We start from the raw sequence: 19,836 nt of genomic DNA, 5'->3' as shown, positions 1-19,836 counted from the left end.
AAACCTCTTGGAGTCTGCAAAAGACTTGAGACTGGGGCGGAGGTTCACCTTCCAGCAGGACAACGACCCTAAACATAAAGCCAGGGCAACAATGGAATGGTTTAAAACAAAACATATCCATGTGTTAGACTGGCCCAGTCAAAGTCCAGATCTAAATCCAATGGAGAATCTGTGGCAAGATCTGAAAACTGCTGTTCCCAAACGCTGACCATCTAATCTGACTGAGCTGGAGCTGTTTTGCAAAGAAGAATGGGCAAGGATTTCAGTCTCTAGATGTGCAAAGCTGGTAGAGACATACCCTAAAAGCCTGGCAGCTGTAATTGCAGCAAAAGGGGGTTCTACAAAGTATTGACTCGGGGGGCTGAATAATTACGCACACCCCACTTTGCAGTTATTTATTTGTAAAAAATGTTTGGAATCATGTATGATTTTCCTTCCACTTCTCACGTGTACCCCACTTTGTATTGGTCTTTCACGTGGAATTCCAATAAAATTTGATTCATGTTTGTGGCTGTAATGTGACAAAATGTGGAAAAGTTCAAGGGGGCCGAATACTTTTGCAAGCCACTGTAGGTCAGTGTGGGTCTGTATGTGAGTGGATAGATAGGTCAGTGTGGGTCTGTATGTGAGTGTATAGATAGGTCAGTGTGGGTCTGTATGTGAGTGGATAGGTCAGTGTGGGTCTGTATGTGATTGGAAAGATAGGTCAGTGTGGGTCTGTATGTGAGTGGATAGGTCAGTGTGGGTCTGTATGTGAATGGATAGATAGGTCAGTATGGGTCTGTATGTGAGTGGATAGATAGGTCAGTGTGGGTCTGTATGTGAGTGGATAGGTCAGTGTGGGTCTGTATGTGAGTGGATAGGTCAGTGTGGGTCTGTATGTGAGTGGATAGATAGGTCAGTATGGGTCTGTATGTAAGTGGATAGGTCAGTGTGGGTCTGTATGTGAGTGGATAGGTCAGTATGGGTCTGTATGTGAGTGGATAGGTCAGTGTGGGTCTGTATGTGAGTGGATAGATAGGTCAGTATGGGTCTGTATGTAAGTGGATAGGTCAGTATGGGTCTGTATGTGAGTGGATAGGTCAGTGTGGGTCTGTATGTGAGTGGATAGGTCAGTATGGGTCTGTATGTGAGTGGATAGGTCAGTGTGGGTCTGTATGTGAGTGGATAGATAGGTCCGTGTGGGTCTGTATGTGAATGGATAGATAGGTCAGTATGGGTCTGTATGTGAGCGGATAGATAGGTCAGTGTGGGTCTGTATGTGAGTGGATAGATAGGTCAGTATGGGTCTGTATGTAAGTGGATAGGTCAGTGTGGGTCTGTATGTGAGTGGATAGATAGGTCACTATGGGTGTGTATGTGAGTGGATAGATAGGTCAGTGTGGGTCTGTATGTGAGTGGATAGGTCAGTATGGGTCTGTATGTGAGTGTATAGATAGGTCAGTATGGGTCTGTATGTGAGTGGATAGATAGGTCAGTGTGGGTCTGTATGTGAGTGTATAGATAGGTCAGTGTGGGTCTGTATGTGAGTGGATAGGTCAGTGTGGGTCTGTATGTGAGTGGATAGATAGGTCAGTATGGGTCTGTATGTGAGTGGATAGATAGGTCAGTGTGGGTCTGTATGTGAGTGGATAGGTCAGTGTGGGTCTGTATGTGAGTGGATAGGTCAGTATGGGTCTGTATGTGAGTGGATAGGTCAGTGTGGGTCTGTATGTGAGTGGATAGATAGGTCAGTATGGGTCTGTATGTGAGTGTATAGATAGGTCAGTATGGGTCTGTATGTGAGTGGATAGGTCAGTGTGGGTCTGTATGTGAGTGGAACAAAGGAGGGGGATACATATGCTCATAAGAAAGGGGGTATAAATCAAATCTCACCCATAGTATAGTTGGGCCCAGGTGCTCATGCCCCAGACCTTCAGCCAGAGGGAGCCATCATGGATACACCGAAAACATCAATAGGCAGGCACTCCGGGAGTGCCTGCCTATTGATGTTTTCGGTGTATCTCTGTATGTGAGTGGATAGGTCAGTATGGGTCTGTATGTGAGTGGATAGGTCAGTGTGGGTCTGTATGTGAGTGTATAGATAGGTCAGTTTGGGTCTGTATGTGAGTGGATAGATAGGTCAGTGTGGGGCTGTATGTGAGTGGATAGATAGGTCAGTGTGGGTCTGTATGTGAGTGGATAGGTCAGTGTGGGTCTGTATGTGAGTGGATAGGTCAGTGTGGGTCTGTATGTGAGTGGATAGGTCAGTGTAGTGCTGGGCGGTATACCGGTATATACCGAACACCGGTTTTTTTAAAAAAGATGATAAAAAATTTTAACTTACCGGCATACCGGTGTGGGCGCCTCCTGGCAATTTTTCTTACTATTTCCGGGTTGTGCGCGCTGACGTTACGTGCGCGCTGACGTCACGCGCACGCTGACGTCACGCGCACGCTGACGTCACGCGCACGCTGACGTCACGCGCGCAACCCGGAAATAGTAAGAAAAATTGCCAGGAGGCTCTGTGAGCTGTCGGGGGTGCCTGCGGCTGCCTGGCCCGTAAGGTTTATTTATGTGAAGGGGATGGGGGGGTGTTTGGGGTTGGATGGGGGGGTGTTTGGGGTTGGGGGGGGGGTGTTTGGGGTTGGGGGGGGGTGTTTGGGGTGGTCACGTAATCATGCATGGGGAAAAAAAAATACCGTCAAATACCGTGATACCGATATAATAAAAAAAATACCGTGATATAAATTTTTGGTCATACCGCCCAGCACTAGGTCAGTGTGGGTCTGTATGTGAGTGGATAGGTCAGTGTGGGTCTGTATGTGAGTGGATAGATAGGTCAGTGTGGGTCTGTATGTGGGTGGATAGATAGGTCAGTGTGGGTCTGTATGTGAGTGGATAAACAGGTCAGTATGGGTCTGTATGTAAGTGTATAGATAGGTCAGTGTGGGTCTGTATGTGAGTGGATAGATGGGTCAGTGTGGGTCTGTATGTGAGTGGATAGATAGGTCAGTGTGGGTCTGTATGTGAGTGGATAGGTCAGTGTGGGTCTGTATGTGAGTGGATAGATAGGTCAGTGTGGGTCTGTATGTGAGTGGATAGGTCAGTGTGGGTCTGTATGTGAGTGTATAGATAGGTCAGTGTGGGTCTGTATGTGAGTGGATAGGTCAGTGTGGGTCTGTATGTGATTGGAAAGATAGGTCAGTGTGGGTCTGTATGTGAGTGGATAGGTCAGTGTGGGTCTGTATGTGAATGGATAGATAGGTCAGTATGGGTCTGTATGTGAGTGGATAGATAGGTCAGTGTGGGTCTGTATGTGAGTGGATAGGTCAGTGTGGGTCTGTATGTGAGTGGATAGGTCAGTGTGGGTCTGTATGTGAGTGGATAGATAGGTCAGTATGGGTCTGTATGTAAGTGGATAGGTCAGTGTGGGTCTGTATGTGAGTGGATAGGTCAGTATGGGTCTGTATGTGAGTGGATAGGTCAGTGTGGTCTGTATGTGAGTGGATAGGTCAGTGTGGGTCTGTATGTGAGTGGATAGGTCAGTATGGGTCTGTATGTGAGTGGATAGGTCAGTGTGGGGTCTGTATGTGAGTGGATAGATAGGTCCGTGTGGGTCTGTATGTGAATGGATAGATAGGTCAGTATGGGTCTGTATGTGAGCGGATAGATAGGTCAGTGTGGGTCTGTATGTGAGTGGATAGATAGGTCAGTATGGGTCTGTATGTAAGTGGATAGGTCAGTGTGGGTCTGTATGTGAGTGGATAGATAGGTCACTATGGGTCTGTATGTGAGTGTATAGATAGGTCACTATGGGTCTGTATGTGAGTGTATAGATAGGTCAGTATGGGTCTGTATGTGAGTGTATAGATAGGTCAGTATGGGTCTGTATGTGAGTGGATAGATAGGTCAGTGTGGGTCTGTATGTGAGTGGATAGATAGGTCAGTGTGGGTCTGTATGTGAGTGGATAGGTCAGTATGGGTCTGTATGTGAGTGTATAGATAGGTCAGTATGGGTCTGTATGTGAGGTTAGCTAGGTCACTATGGGTGTGTATGTGAGTGGATAGATAGGTCAGTATGGGTCTGTATGTGAGTGTATAGATAGGTCAGTGTGGGTCTGTATGTGAGTGGATAGGTCAGTGTGGGTCTGTATGTGAGTGGATAGATAGGTCAGTATGGGTCTGTATGTGAGTGGATAGATAGGTCAGTGTGGGTCTGTATGTGAGTGGATAGGTCAGTGTGGGTCTGTATGTGAGTGGATAGGTCAGTATGGGTCTGTATGTGAGTGGATAGGTCAGTGTGGGTCTGTATGTGAGTGGATAGATAGGTCAGTGTGGGGCTGTATGTGAGTGGATAGATAGGTCAGTGTGGGTCTGTATGTGAGTGGATAGGTCAGTGTGGGTCTGTATGTGAGTGGATAGGTCAGTGTGGGTCTGTATGTGAGTGGATAGGTCAGTGTAGTGCTGGGCGGTATACCGGTATATACCGAACACCGTTTTTTTTAAAAAAGATGATAAAAAATTTTAACTTACCGGCATACCGGTGTGGGCGCCTCCTGGCAATTTTTCTTACTATTTCCGGGTTGTGCGCGCTGACGTTACGTGCGCGCTGACGTCACGCGCACGCTGACGTCACGCGCACGCTGACGTCACGCGCACGCTGACGTCACGCGCACGCTGACGTCACGCGCGCAACCCGGAAATAGTAAGAAAAATTGCCAGGAGGCTCTGTGAGCTGTCGGGGGTGCCTGCGGCTGCCTGGCCCGTAAGGTTTATTTATGTGAAGGGGATGGGGGGGTGTTTGGGGTTGGGGGGGGGGTGTTTGGGGTTGGGGGGGGGGTGTTTGGGGTGGTCACGTAATCATGCATGGGGAAAAAAAAATACCGTCAAATACCGTGATACCGATATAATAAAAAAAATACCGTGATATAAATTTTTGGTCATACCGCCCAGCACTAGGTCAGTGTGGGTCTGTATGTGAGTGGATAGGTCAGTGTGGGTCTGTATGTGAGTGGATAGATAGGTCAGTGTGGGTCTGTATGTGGGTGGATAGATAGGTCAGTGTGGGTCTGTATGTGAGTGGATAAACAGGTCAGTATGGGTCTGTATGTAAGTGTATAGATAGGTCAGTGTGGGTCTGTATGTGAGTGGATAGATAGGTCAGTGTGGGTCTGTATGTGAGTGGATAGATAGGTCAGTGTGGGTCTGTATGTGAGTGGATAGGTCAGTATGGGTCTGTATGTGAGTGGATAGGTCAGTGTGGGTCTGTATGTGAGTGGATAGATAGGTCAGTGTGGGTCTGTATGTGAGTGGATAGGTCAGTGTGGGTCTGTATGTGAGTGTATAGATAGGTCAGTGTGGGTCTGTATGTGAGTGGATAGGTCAGTGTGGGTCTGTATGTGATTGGAAAGATAGGTCAGTGTGGGTCTGTATGTGAGTGGATAGGTCAGTGTGGGTCTGTATGTGAATGGATAGATAGGTCAGTATGGGTCTGTATGTGAGTGGATAGATAGGTCAGTGTGGGTCTGTATGTGAGTGGATAGGTCAGTGTGGGTCTGTATGTGAGTGGATAGGTCAGTGTGGGTCTGTATGTGAGTGGATAGATAGGTCAGTATGGGTCTGTATGTAAGTGGATAGGTCAGTGTGGGTCTGTATGTGAGTGGATAGGTCAGTATGGGTCTGTATGTGAGTGGATAGGTCAGTGTGGGTCTGTATGTGAGTGGATAGGTCAGTGTGGGTCTGTATGTGAGTGGATAGGTCAGTATGGGTCTGTATGTGAGTGGATAGGTCAGTGTGGGTCTGTATGTGAGTGGATAGATAGGTCCGTGTGGGTCTGTATGTGAATGGATAGATAGGTCAGTATGGGTCTGTATGTGAGCGGATAGATAGGTCAGTGTGGGTCTGTATGTGAGTGGATAGATAGGTCAGTATGGGTCTGTATGTAAGTGGATAGGTCAGTGTGGGTCTGTATGTGAGTGTATAGATAGGTCAGTGTGGGTCTGTATGTGAGTGGATAGGTCAGTGTGGGTCTGTATGTGAGTGGATAGATAGGTCAGTATGGGTCTGTATGTGAGTGGATAGATAGGTCAGTGTGGGTCTGTATGTGAGTGGATAGGTCAGTGTGGGTCTGTATGTGAGTGGATAGGTCAGTATGGGTCTGTATGTGAGTGGATAGGTCAGTGTGGGTCTGTATGTGAGTGGATAGATAGGTCAGTATGGGTCTGTATGTGAGTGTATAGATAGGTCAGTATGGGTCTGTATGTGAGTGGATAGGTCAGTGTGGGTCTGTATGTGAGTGGAACAAAGGAGGGGGATACATATGCTCATAAGAAAGGGGGTATAAATCAAATCTCACCCATAGTATAGTTGGGCCCAGGTGCTCATGCCCCAGACCTTCAGCCAGAGGGAGCCATCATGGATACACCGAAAACATCAATAGGCAGGCACTCCGGGAGTGCCTGCCTATTGATGTTTTCGGTGTATCTCTGTATGTGAGTGGATAGGTCAGTATGGGTCTGTATGTGAGTGGATAGGTCAGTGTGGGTCTGTATGTGAGTGGATAGGTCAGTATGGGTCTGTATGTGAGTGGATAGGTCAGTGTGGGTCTGTATGTGAGTGGATAGATAGGTCAGTGTGGGGCTGTATGTGAGTGGATAGATAGGTCAGTGTGGGTCTGTATGTGAGTGGATAGGTCAGTGTGGGTCTGTATGTGAGTGGATAGGTCAGTGTGGGTCTGTATGTGAGTGGATAGGTCAGTGTAGTGCTGGGCGGTATACCGGTATATACCGAACACCGTTTTTTTTAAAAAAGATGATAAAAAATTTTAACTTACCGGCATACCGGTGTGGGCGCCTCCTGGCAATTTTTCTTACTATTTCCGGGTTGTGCGCGCTGACGTTACGTGCGCGCTGACGTCACGCGCACGCTGACGTCACGCGCACGCTGACGTCACGCGCACGCTGACGTCACGCGCACGCTGACGTCACGCGCGCAACCCGGAAATAGTAAGAAAAATTGCCAGGAGGCTCTGTGAGCTGTCGGGGGTGCCTGCGGCTGCCTGGCCCGTAAGGTTTATTTATGTGAAGGGGATGGGGGGGTGTTTGGGGTTGGGGGGGGGGGTGTTTGGGGTTGGGGGGGGGGTGTTTGGGGTGGTCACGTAATCATGCATGGGGAAAAAAAAATACCGTCAAATACCGTGATACCGATATAATAAAAAAAATACCGTGATATAAATTTTTGGTCATACCGCCCAGCACTAGGTCAGTGTGGGTCTGTATGTGAGTGGATAGGTCAGTGTGGGTCTGTATGTGAGTGGATAGATAGGTCAGTGTGGGTCTGTATGTGGGTGGATAGATAGGTCAGTGTGGGTCTGTATGTGAGTGGATAAACAGGTCAGTATGGGTCTGTATGTAAGTGTATAGATAGGTCAGTGTGGGTCTGTATGTGAGTGGATAGATAGGTCAGTGTGGGTCTGTATGTGAGTGGATAGATAGGTCAGTGTGGGTCTGTATGTGAGTGGATAGGTCAGTATGGGTCTGTATGTGAGTGGATAGGTCAGTGTGGGTCTGTATGTGAGTGGATAGATAGGTCAGTGTGGGTCTGTATGTGAGTGGATAGGTCAGTGTGGGTCTGTATGTGAGTGTATAGATAGGTCAGTGTGGGTCTGTATGTGAGTGGATAGGTCAGTGTGGGTCTGTATGTGATTGGAAAGATAGGTCAGTGTGGGTCTGTATGTGAGTGGATAGGTCAGTGTGGGTCTGTATGTGAATGGATAGATAGGTCAGTATGGGTCTGTATGTGAGTGGATAGATAGGTCAGTGTGGGTCTGTATGTGAGTGGATAGGTCAGTGTGGGTCTGTATGTGAGTGGATAGGTCAGTGTGGGTCTGTATGTGAGTGGATAGATAGGTCAGTATGGGTCTGTATGTAAGTGGATAGGTCAGTGTGGGTCTGTATGTGAGTGGATAGGTCAGTATGGGTCTGTATGTGAGTGGATAGGTCAGTGTGGGTCTGTATGTGAGTGGATAGGTCAGTGTGGGTCTGTATGTGAGTGGATAGGTCAGTATGGGTCTGTATGTGAGTGGATAGGTCAGTGTGGGTCTGTATGTGAGTGGATAGATAGGTCCGTGTGGGGTCTGTATGTGAATGGATAGATAGGTCAGTATGGGTCTGTATGTGAGCGGATAGATAGGTCAGTGTGGGTCTGTATGTGAGTGGATAGATAGGTCAGTATGGGTCTGTATGTAAGTGGATAGGTCAGTGTGGGTCTGTATGTGAGTGTATAGATAGGTCAGTGTGGGTCTGTATGTGAGTGGATAGGTCAGTGTGGGTCTGTATGTGAGTGGATAGATAGGTCAGTATGGGTCTGTATGTGAGTGGATAGATAGGTCAGTGTGGGTCTGTATGTGAGTGGATAGGTCAGTGTGGGTCTGTATGTGAGTGGATAGGTCAGTATGGGTCTGTATGTGAGTGGATAGGTCAGTGTGGGTCTGTATGTGAGTGGATAGATAGGTCAGTATGGGTCTGTATGTGAGTGTATAGATAGGTCAGTATGGGTCTGTATGTGAGTGGATAGGTCAGTGTGGGTCTGTATGTGAGTGGAACAAAGGAGGGGGATACATATGCTCATAAGAAAGGGGTATAAATCAAATCTCACCCATAGTATAGTTGGGCCCAGGTGCTCATGCCCCAGACCTTCAGCCAGAGGGAGCCATCATGGATACACCGAAAACATCAATAGGCAGGCACTCCGGGAGTGCCTGCCTATTGATGTTTTCGGTGTATCTCTGTATGTGAGTGGATAGGTCAGTATGGGTCTGTATGTGAGTGGATAGGTCAGTGTGGGTCTGTATGTGAGTGGAACAAAGGAGGGGGATACATATGCTCATAAGAAAGGGGGTATAAATCAAATCTCACCCATAGTATAGTTGGGCCCAGGTGCTCATGCCCCAGACCTTCAGCCAGAGGGAGCCATCATGGATACACCGAAAACATCAATAGGCAGGCACTCCGGGAGTGCCTGCCTATTGATGTTTTCGGTGTATCTCTGTATGTGAGTGGATAGGTCAGTATGGGTCTGTATGTGAGTGGATAGGTCAGTGTGGGTCTGTATGTGAGTGTATAGATAGGTCAGTTTGGGTCTGTATGTGAGTGGATAGATAGGTCAGTGTGGGGCTGTATGTGAGTGGATAGATAGGTCAGTGTGGGTCTGTATGTGAGTGGATAGGTCAGTGTGGGTCTGTATGTGAGTGGATAGGTCAGTGTGGGTCTGTATGTGAGTGGATAGGTCAGTGTAGTGCTGGGCGGTATACCGGTATATACCGAACACCGGTTTTTTTAAAAAAGATGATAAAAAATTTTAACTTACCGGCATACCGGTGTGGGCGCCTCCTGGCAATTTTTCTTACTATTTCCGGGTTGTGCGCGCTGACGTCACGCGCGCAACCCGGAAATAGTAAGAAAAATTGCCAGGAGGCTCTGTGAGCTGTCGGGGGTGCCTGCGGCTGCCTGGCCCGTAAGGTTTATTTATGTGAAGGGGATGGGGGGGTGTTTGGGGTTGGATGGGGGGGTGTTTGGGGTTGGGGGGGGGGGTGTTTGGGGTTGGGGGGGGGTGTTTGGGGTGGTCACGTAATCATGCATGGGGAAAAAAAAATACCGTCAAATACCGTGATACCGATATAATAAAAAAAATACCGTGATATAAATTTTTGGTCATACCGCCCAGCACTAGGTCAGTGTGGGTCTGTATGTGAGTGGATAGGTCAGTGTGGGTCTGTATGTGAGTGGATAGATAGGTCAGTGTGGGTCTGTATGTGGGTGGATAGATAGGTCAGTGTGGGTCTGTATGTGAGTGGATAAACAGGTCAGTATGGGTCTGTATGTAAGTGTATAGATAGGTCAGTGTGGGTCTGTATGTGAGTGGATAGATAGGTCAGTGTGGGTCTGTATGTGAGTGGATAGATAGGTCAGTGTGGGTCTGTATGTGAGTGGATAGATAGGTCAGTGTGGGTCTGTATGTGAGTGGATAGGTCAGTGTGGGTCTGTATGTGAGTAGATAGATAGGTCAGTGTGGGTCTGTATGTGAGTGGATAGATAGGTCAGTGTGGGTCTGTATGTGAGTGGATAGATAGGTCAGTGTGGGTCTGTATGTGAGTGGATAGGTCAGTGTGGGTCTGTATGTGAGTAGATAGATAGGTCAGTGTGGGTCTGTATGTGAATGGATAGGTCAGTGTGGGTCTGTATGTGAGTGGATAGATAGGTCAGTGTGGGTCTGTATGTGAATGGATAGGTCAGTGTGGGTCTGTATGTGAGTGGATAGGTCAGTGTGGGTCTGTATGTGAGTGGATAGGTCAGTGTGGGTCTGTATGTGAGTGGATAGATAGGTCAGTGTGGGTCTGTATGTGAGTGTATAGATAGGTCAGTGTGGGTCTGTATGTGAGTGGATAGATAGGTCAGTGTGGGTCTGTATGTGAGTGGATAGATAGGTCAGTGTGGGTCTGTATGTGAGTGGATAGGTCAGTGTGGGTCTGTATGTGAGTGTATAGATAGGTCAGTGTGGGTCTGTATGTGAGTGTATAGATAGGTCAGTATGGGTCTGTATGTGAGTGGATAGATAGGTCAGTGTGGGTCTGTATGTGAGTGGATAGATAGGTCAGTGTGGATCTGTATGTGAGTGGATAGGTCAGTATGGGTCTGTATGTGAGTGGATAGGTCAGTGTGGGTCTGTATGTGAGTGTATAGATAGGTCAGTGTGGGTCTGTATGTGAGTGTATAGATAGGTCAGTATGGGTCTGTATGTGAGTGGATAGATAGGTCAGTGTGGGTCTGTATGTGAGTGGATAGATAGGTCAGTGTGGATCTGTATGTGAGTGGATAGGTCAGTGTGGGTCTGTATGTGAGTGGATAGGTCAGTGTGGGTCTGTATGTGAGTGGATAGATAGGTCAGTATGGGTCTGTATGTGAGTGGATAGGTCAGTGTGGGTCTGTATGTGAGTGGATAGATAGGTCCGTGTGGGTCTGTATGTGAATGGATAGATAGGTCAGTATGGGTCTGTATGTGAGCGGATAGATAGGTCAGTGTGGGTCTGTATGTGAGTGGATAGGTCAGTATGGGTCTGTATGTGAGTGTATAGATAGGTCAGTGTGGGTCTGTATGTGAGTGGATAGGTCAGTGTGGGTCTGTATGTGAGTGGATAGGTCAGTATGGGTCTGTATGTGAGTGTATAGATGGGTCAGTGTGGGTCTGTATGTGAGTGTATAGCTAGGTCACTATGGGTGTGTATGTGAGTGGATAGATAGGTCAGTATGGGTCTGTATGTGAGTGTATAGATAGGTCAGTATGGGTCTGTATGTGAGTGGATAGATAGGTCAGTATGGGTCTGTATGTGAGTGGATAGATAGGTCAGTATGGGTCTGTATGTGAGTGGATAGGTCAGTATGGGTCTGTATGTGAGTGGATAGGTCAGTATGGGTCTGTATGTGAGTGGATAGGTCAGTGTGGGTCTGTATGTGAGTGGATAGGTCAGTATGGGTCTGTATGTGAGTGGATAGGTAAGTGTGGGTCTGTATGTGAGTGTATAGATAGGTTAGTTTGGGTCTGTATGTGAGTGGATAGATAGGTCAGTATGGGTCTGTATGTGAGTGGATAGGTCAGTGTGGGTCTCTATGTGAGTGGATAGATAGGTCAGTGTGGGTCTGTATGTGAGTGTATAGATAGGTCAGTGTGGGTCTGTATGTGAGTGGATAGATAGGTCAGTGTGGGTCTGTATGTGAGTGTATAGATAGGTCAGTATGGGTCTGTATGTGAGTGGATAGATAGGTCAGTGTGGGTCAGTATGTGAGTGGATAGGTAAGTGTGGGTCTGTATGTGAGTGTATAGATAGGTTAGTTTGGATCTGTATGTGAGTGGATAGATAGGTCAGTGTGGGTCTGTATGTGAGTGTATAGATAGGTCAGTGTGGGTCTGTATGTGAGTGGATAGATAGGTCAGTGTGGGTCTGTATGTGAGTGTATAGATAGGTCAGTGTGGGTCTGTATGTGAGTGGATAGATAGGTCAGTGTGGGTCTGTATGTGAGTGGATAGATAGGTCAGTGTGGGTCTGTATGTGAGTGGATAGATAGGTCAGTGTGGGTCTGTATGTGAGTGGATAGGTCAGTGTGGGTCTGTATGTGAGTGTATAGATAGGTCAGTGTGGGTCTGTATGTGAGTGGATAGATAGGTCAGTGTGGGTCTGTATGTGAGTGGATAGATAGGTCAGTGTGGGTCTGTATGTGAGTGGATAGATAGGTCAGTGTGGGTCTGTATGTGAGTGGATAGGTCAGTATGAGTCTGTATGTGAATGGATAGGTCAGTGTGGGTCTGTATGTGAGTGGATAGATAGGTCAGTGTGGGTCTGTATGTGAGTGGATAGGTCAGTGTGGGTCTGTATGTGAGTGTATAGATAGGTCAGTGTGGGTCTGTATGTGAGTGTATAGATAGGTCAGTGTGGGTCTGTATGTGAGTGGATAGATAGGTCAGTATGGGTCTGTATGTGAGTGGATAGATAGGTCAGTGTGGGTCTGTATGTGAGTGGATAGATAGGTCAGTGTGGGTCTGTATGTGAGTGGATAGGTCAGTGTGGGTCTGTATGTGAGTTTATAGATAGGTCAGTATGGGTCTGTATGTGAGTGGATAGGTCAGTGTGGGTCTGTATGTGAGTGGATAGGTCAGTGTGGGTCTGTATGTGAGTGGATAGGTCAGTGTGGGTCTGTATGTGAGTGGATAGGTCAGTGTGGGTCTGTATGTGAGTGGATAGGTCAGTGTGGGTCTGTATGTGAGTGGATAGATAGGTCAGTATGGGTCTGTATGTAAGTGGATAGATAGGTCAGTGTGGGTCTGTATGTGAGTGGATAGATAGGTCAGTGTGGGTCTGTATGTGAGTGGATAGGTCAGTGTGGGTCTGTATGTGAGTGGATAGGTCAGTGTGGGTCTGTATGTGAGTGGATAGGTCAGTGTGGGTCTGTATGTGAGTGGATAGGTCAGTGTGGGTCTGTATGTGATTGGATAGATAGTTCTAATGTTATAATAGTTATAATGTTCATATGTACTTACTCAAGGTACCTCTGCCTGAAGTAGATGTTGAAGATCAGCTTTCCCTCCAGGGCATTCAGAGTCTCTTCAATCTGCCATTGCAGGGAAAGAGAAGAAACATAAGATACAGAACCCAGAAACACAGATCTGCTCTGAAAGAGTCTCAGGAATTCTATCACTTACTTTACTCTCATCCAGGAGGGCAATAATGCTGAATATCCCAACATCGTCAATCCGAACACCTTGCTCGAAGTCGACTATTTTAAACACGCAGCTGCGAAGGACATTTTCGCTGATTGAAGCCGGCTGCTCCGAACCATCTAAAACAGAATATATTTACACCGTTTAATGAACTAATACTCATTTATAGCAATTAACATCTCTGAAAAATAATGCCCAGCTAAGATAGTGATTGTTTTAGGAAACCAGCGGGTAAGTGGAACAATGTTGGTGGGCCGAGATCCGCCCTAAAATTGGGAAGGTCTCTTGATCGGGCAGAGTTGATTCTCCGTTGGATCGGGGACCACGTTGGCTCATTGGTCCTCTGTCCAATGGTGCCTGTGTCCACTGTTTTAATTCAATCAAGTGTATGGCCAGCTTAATATATGGAAAAACAAGGTGTAAAGGTGGCCATACACGTTAAGATCTGCTCGCTTGGCAATCTTCTCCCAATATCCCCACCTATGGGTGGAAGATATCGTGGGAATTTAGGCTAATTTGGTCGTTTGGCCCATAACAACGGTAATGGGCACAGTCAGTTCGGGGACCGCATCAACGAGCCAATGCGGTCCTCGATCCGACTAAATTTTTTAACCTGCCCGATGGATATCTGCCGATTTCAGGCCAGATATCGGTCGGGCAGGTCCGCCGTTTGTGCCCCTACACGGGCCGATAAGCTACCGAACCTGTCTAAGGGCCTGATATCGGCAGCTACAATCGGCCCGTGTAGTTCCAGAAAAAGAAAACACCCATTAAAGTGCATTGGAGAGAAACTCCAGAATCAGTGAGTGGAAAGCGGAACATAATGAAGCGGCTGAACCCATTGCACTGATCCGGAACGTTCCATATGCAGAAGTAGTTAAACTGGTGGTGCCATATGAAGGTATGAGTAACAACGTACCACTAGTTCGGTAAATCCGTGCTTCCATCGAGTGAGGGATGCTCCTCGGAATGCTGAATGACGCCCAGATTCTATAATATCTACAAGCAAAACAAATCATTATTATTACAGTATCAACATTTAAAATCTGACATTCGAATGATTCTTTTCTCTCCAAACATTGGATTCAGCCAAATCCCTATGGACTGATTTACTAAAGTTTGTTTATTTCTGGCCTTCAAAGTCGTATAACATGGTATAAATCCGAATAAAACGCAATCTTTGTTGTATTTATAAAATGTCACAATAATGCTGTTATCGGTAGTCTGAAAATTTCGAATTTCTGAATTTTTCAAGCCGAACGTATCATTACAACTCGAAAAATTTGAGTGGAATTGAAAAGAATGATGGGATTATCTTCCCCTTGAAAATGTGTGAAATAAAAACCAATGAGGGGATTAATATCCCCTTGAAAATGTACCAAGGACAGGCTGTCACTGACTCTGCTATTATAAGCCTTCATAGGACTCAATGGTTCTCGACAGAGCAAACCTGCCGAATTTTTATTTGCCAAAGAAAGTAACTAAACGTTAATCGATCACGAATTATGGGAGTTATTTTCGGAAAAACTAAAAATTTTTTTTTAATGTCCAACATCAAATGGTACTGACCCCCCAACATTAAATGGTACTGACCCCCCAACATTAAATGGTACTGACCCCCCAACAGTAAAAAGAATAAAAATAATGTCCAACATCAAATGGTACTGACCCCCCAACATTAAATGGTACTGACCCCCCAACATTAAATGGTACTGACCCCCCAACATTAAATGGTACTGACCCCCCAACATTAAATGGTACTGACCCCCCAACAGTAAAAAGAATAAAAATAATGTCCAACATCAAATGGTACTGACCCCCCAACATTAAATGGTACTGACCCCCCAACATCAAATGGTACTGACCCCCTAACATTAAATGGTACTGACCCCCCAACATCAAATGGTACTGACCCCCTAACATTAAATAGAATAAAAACAATGTCCAACATCAAATGGTACTGACCCCCAACATTAAATGGTATTGACCCCCCAACATCAAATGGTACTGACCCCCCAACAGTAAAAAGAATAAAAATAATGTCCAACATCAAATGGTACTGACCCCCCAACATTAAATGGTACTGACCCCCAACATCAAATGGTACTGACCCCCCAACAGTAAAAGGAATAAAAATAATGTCCAACATCAAATGGTACTGACCCCCCAACCTCAAATGGTACTGACCCCCCAACCTCAAATGGTACTGACCCCCCAACAGTAAAAGGAATAAAAATAATGTCCAACATCAAATGGTACTGACCCCCCAACATTAAATGGTACTGAGCCCCCAACATCAAATGTTACTGACCCCCAACATTAAATGGTACTGACCCCCCAACATTAAATGGTACTGACCCCCCAACATTAAATGGTACTGACCCCCTAACATTAAATAGAATAAAAATAATGTCCAACATCAAATGGTACTGACCCCCCCCAACATCAAATGGTACTGACCCCCCAACATTAAATGGTACTGACCCCCTAACATTAAATAGAATAAAAATAATGTCCAACATCAAATGGTACTGACCCCTCAACATCAAATGGTACTGACCCCCCAACATCAAATGGTACTGAGCCCCCAACATCAAATGGTACTGACCCCCCAACATCAAATGGTACTGACCCCCCCCAACATCAAATGGTACTGACCCCCCAACATCAAATGGTACTGACCCCCTAACATTAAATAGAATAAAAATAATGACCAACAACAAATGGTACTGACCCCCAACATCAAATGGTACTGACCCCCCAACATCAAGTGGTACTGACCCCCCAACATTAAATGGTACTGACCCCCCAACATTAAATAGAATAAAAATAATGTCCAACAACAAATGGTACTGACCCCCCAACATCAAATGGTACTGTCCCCCCCAACATTAAATGGTACTGACCCCCCAACATTAAATAGAATAAAAATAATGTCCAACAACAAATGGTACTGACCCCCCAACATTAAATAGAATAAAAATAATGTCCAACATCAAATGGTACTGACCCCCCAACATTAAATAGAATAAAAATAATGTCCAACATCAAATGGTACTGACCCCCCAACATCAAATGGTACTGACCCCCCAACATTAAATAGAATAAAAATAATGTCCAACAACAAATGGTACTGACCCCCCAACATTAAATAGAATAAAAATAATGTCCAACATCAAATGGTACTGACCTCCAACATTAAATGGTACTGACCCCCCCAACTTCAAATGGTACTGACCCCCCAACATCAAATGGTACTGACCCCCAACATCAAATGGTACTGACCCCCCAACAACAAATGGTACTGACCCCCCAACATCAAATGGTACTGACCCCCCAACATTAAATAGAATAAAAATAATGTCCAACATCAAATGGTACTGACCCCCCAACATTAAATGGTACTGACCCCCCAACATCAAATGGTACCGACCCCCCAACATTAAATAGAATAAAAATAATGTCCAACATCAAATGGTACTGACCCCCCAACATTAAATGGTACTGTCCCCCCAACATTAAATGGTACTGACCCCCCAACATTAAATAGAATAAAAATAATGTCCAACATCAAATGGTACTGACCCCCCAACATTAAATAGAATAAAAATAATGTCCAACATCAAATGGTACCGACCCCCCAACATTAAATGGTACTGACCCCCCAACATCAAATGGTACTGACCCCCCAACAGTAAAAAGAATAAAAATAATGTTCAACATCAAATGGTACTGACCCCCCAACAGTAAAAAGAATAAAAATAATGTTCAACATCAAATGGTACTGACCCCCAACATTAAATGGTACTGACCCCCCAACATCAAATGGTACTGACCCCCCAACATCAAATGGTACTGACCTCCCAACTTCAAATGGTACTGACCCCCCAACATTAAATGGTACTGACCCCCCAACATTAAATAGAATAAAAATAATGTCCAACAACAAATGGTACTGACCCCCCAACATCAAATGATACTGACCCCCCAACACCAAATGGTACTGACCCCCCAACAGTAAAAAGAATAAAAATAATGTCCAACATCAAATGGTACTGACCCCCAAACATTAAATGGTACTGACCCCCCAACATTAAATGGTACTGACCCCCCAACATTAAATGGTACTGACCCCCTAACATTAAATAGAATAAAAATAATGACCAACAACAAATGGTACTGACCCCCCAACATTAAATGGTACTGACCCCCCAACATTAAATGGTACTGACCCCCCAACATCAAATGGTACTGACCCCCCAACATCAAATGATACTGACCCCAACATTATATGGTACTGACCCCCCCAACATTAAATAGAATAAAAATAATGTCCAACAACAAATGGTACTGACCCCCCAACATCAAATGGTACTGACCCCCCAACATCAAATGATACTGACCCCCAACATTATATGGTACTGACCCCCCCAACATTAAATAGAATAAAAATAATGTCCAACAACAAATGGTACTGACCCCCAACATCAAATGGTACTGACCCCCCAACATTATATGGTACTGACCCCCCAACATTATATGGTACTGACCCCCCAACATTATATGATATTGACCCCCAACATTATATGGTACTGACCCCCGACATTAAATAGAATAAAAATAATGTCCAACAACAAATGGTACTGACCCCCAACATTAAATGGTACTGACCCCCCAACATTAAATGGTACTGACCCCCCAACATTAAATGGTACTGACCCCCCAACATTAAATAGAATAAAAATAATGTCCAACATCAAATGGTACTGACCCCCCAACATCAAATGATACTGTCCCCCCCAACATTAAATGGTACTGACCCCCCAACATTAAATAGAATAAAAATAATGTCCAACAACAAATGGTACTGACCCCCCAACATTAAATAGAATAAAAATAATGTCCAACATCAAATGGTACTGACCCCCCAACATTAAATAGAATAAAAATAATGTCCAACATCAAATGGTACTGACCCCCCAACATTAAATAGAATAAAAATAATGTCCAACAACAAATGGTACTGACCCCCCAACATTAAATAGAATAAAAATAATGTCCAACATCAAATGGTACTGACCCCCCAACATTAAATAGAATAAAAATAATGTCCAACATCAAATGGTACTGACCTCCAACATTAAATGGTACTGACCCCCCCAACTTCAAATGGTACTGACCCCCCAACATCAAATGGTACTGACCCCCCAACATCAAATGGTACTGACCCCCCAACAACAAATGGTACTGACCCCCCAACATCAAATGGTACTGACCCCCCAACATTAAATAGAATAAAAATAATGTCCAACATCAAATGGTACTGACCCCCCAACATTAAATGGTACTGACCCCCCAACATCAAATGGTACCGACCCCCCAACATTAAATAGAATAAAAATAATGTCCAACATCAAATGGTACTGACCCCCCAACATTAAATGGTACTGACCCCCCAACATTAAATAGAATAAAAATAATGTCCAACATCAAATGGTACTGACCCCCAACATTAAATAGAATAAAAATAATGTCCAACATCAAATGGTACCGACCCCCCAACATTAAATGGTACTGACCCCCAACATCAAATGGTACTGACCCCCCAACATCAAATGATACTGACCCCCCAACATCAAATGGTACTGACCCCCCAACATTAAATAGAATAAAAATAATGTCCAACATCAAATGGTACTGACCCCCCAACATTAAATAGAATAAAAATAATGTCCAACATCAAATGGTACTGACCCCCAACATTAAATGGTACTGACCCACCAACATCAAATGGTACTGACCCCCCAACATCAAATGGTACTGACCCCCCAACATTAAATAGAATAAAAATAATGTCCAGCATCAAATGGTACTGACCCCCCTAACCCACCGCAGGGGACCCCACGATCTGGGGGGGTCCAGGGGGGGCACATCACTACTGCAGAGAGCCCAATTTGTCTCATGGTTGCAGCACCCCTGGCAGGGTCCACTGGGGCTAACGCCCCAGGGGCCCCGCACCCCCCAAGGTACCCCCAATGGGGGGGCCCCGCTGCTCCCCCTAACCCACACAGGGGACCCCAACCAACGTCCTCCCCTGCGTCTGTAAGTGAAATGTGCCAGGGGAGCACCAAAAGAGATGGGGTCTGGGCCGCTGGGGCCCTCTGGGTTTTTCCCAGGTGCCCCGGTGGCCCAGTCCGACCCTGAACCCGTACAAGGGACCCTATTCTATTCTATATACAGATCATAGACAGACTTACCCAGTTTTCAGCGGAAGCAGACCTTGGAATTGGTTGAAATGTAAAGAAAATTCTAGCGTAGCTTGAACTTTCTTCATTGTTGTTTTAGATGAAATAACTGCAAAACAAATGGGAAAGTGAATGGAAAATATAAAAACACGGACAACTGGTCATTCTCATAACAATCTGAAAAAAACGCTCTTTAATCATCAGGGGAGCAGCCTAAGGGAAACTATTGGGCAGCAGCCGGGGGGCCCCGTGTATTGGCTTATGGGGAAGATATGGGCAAAGCCGCCATTTTCCATATTGGCAGACAAATTCCCCATTGCACATATCTAATGCCACCTTT

General features: G+C 45.6%; 1 protein-coding gene across 1 annotated transcript in view; it reads right to left on the bottom strand.

Moving 5' to 3' along the window:
- The window catches only part of LOC101734682 (protein FAM135A-like), a 42,040-nt gene extending 22,441 nt beyond the window's left edge, over positions 1-19,599 (bottom strand). The window contains exons 1-4 of the mRNA XM_031893381.1: positions 19,509-19,599; positions 14,171-14,250; positions 13,234-13,370; positions 13,072-13,142 (exon numbers count right to left, since the gene is read on the bottom strand). Coding sequence (XP_031749241.1) covers positions 13,072-13,142; positions 13,234-13,370; positions 14,171-14,250; positions 19,509-19,585 — 365 coding nt within the window. The 5' untranslated portion in view covers positions 19,586-19,599. The remainder of the gene's footprint in view (positions 1-13,071; positions 13,143-13,233; positions 13,371-14,170; positions 14,251-19,508) is intronic.
- Positions 19,600-19,836: the final 237 nt, after the last annotated feature.

Source organism: Xenopus tropicalis, chromosome 9 (genome assembly GCF_000004195.4).
Source record: "Xenopus tropicalis strain Nigerian chromosome 9, UCB_Xtro_10.0, whole genome shotgun sequence".
Lineage (NCBI taxonomy): Eukaryota > Metazoa > Chordata > Amphibia > Anura > Pipidae > Xenopus > Xenopus tropicalis.
This window is presented reverse-complemented; position numbering and strand designations above follow the sequence as displayed.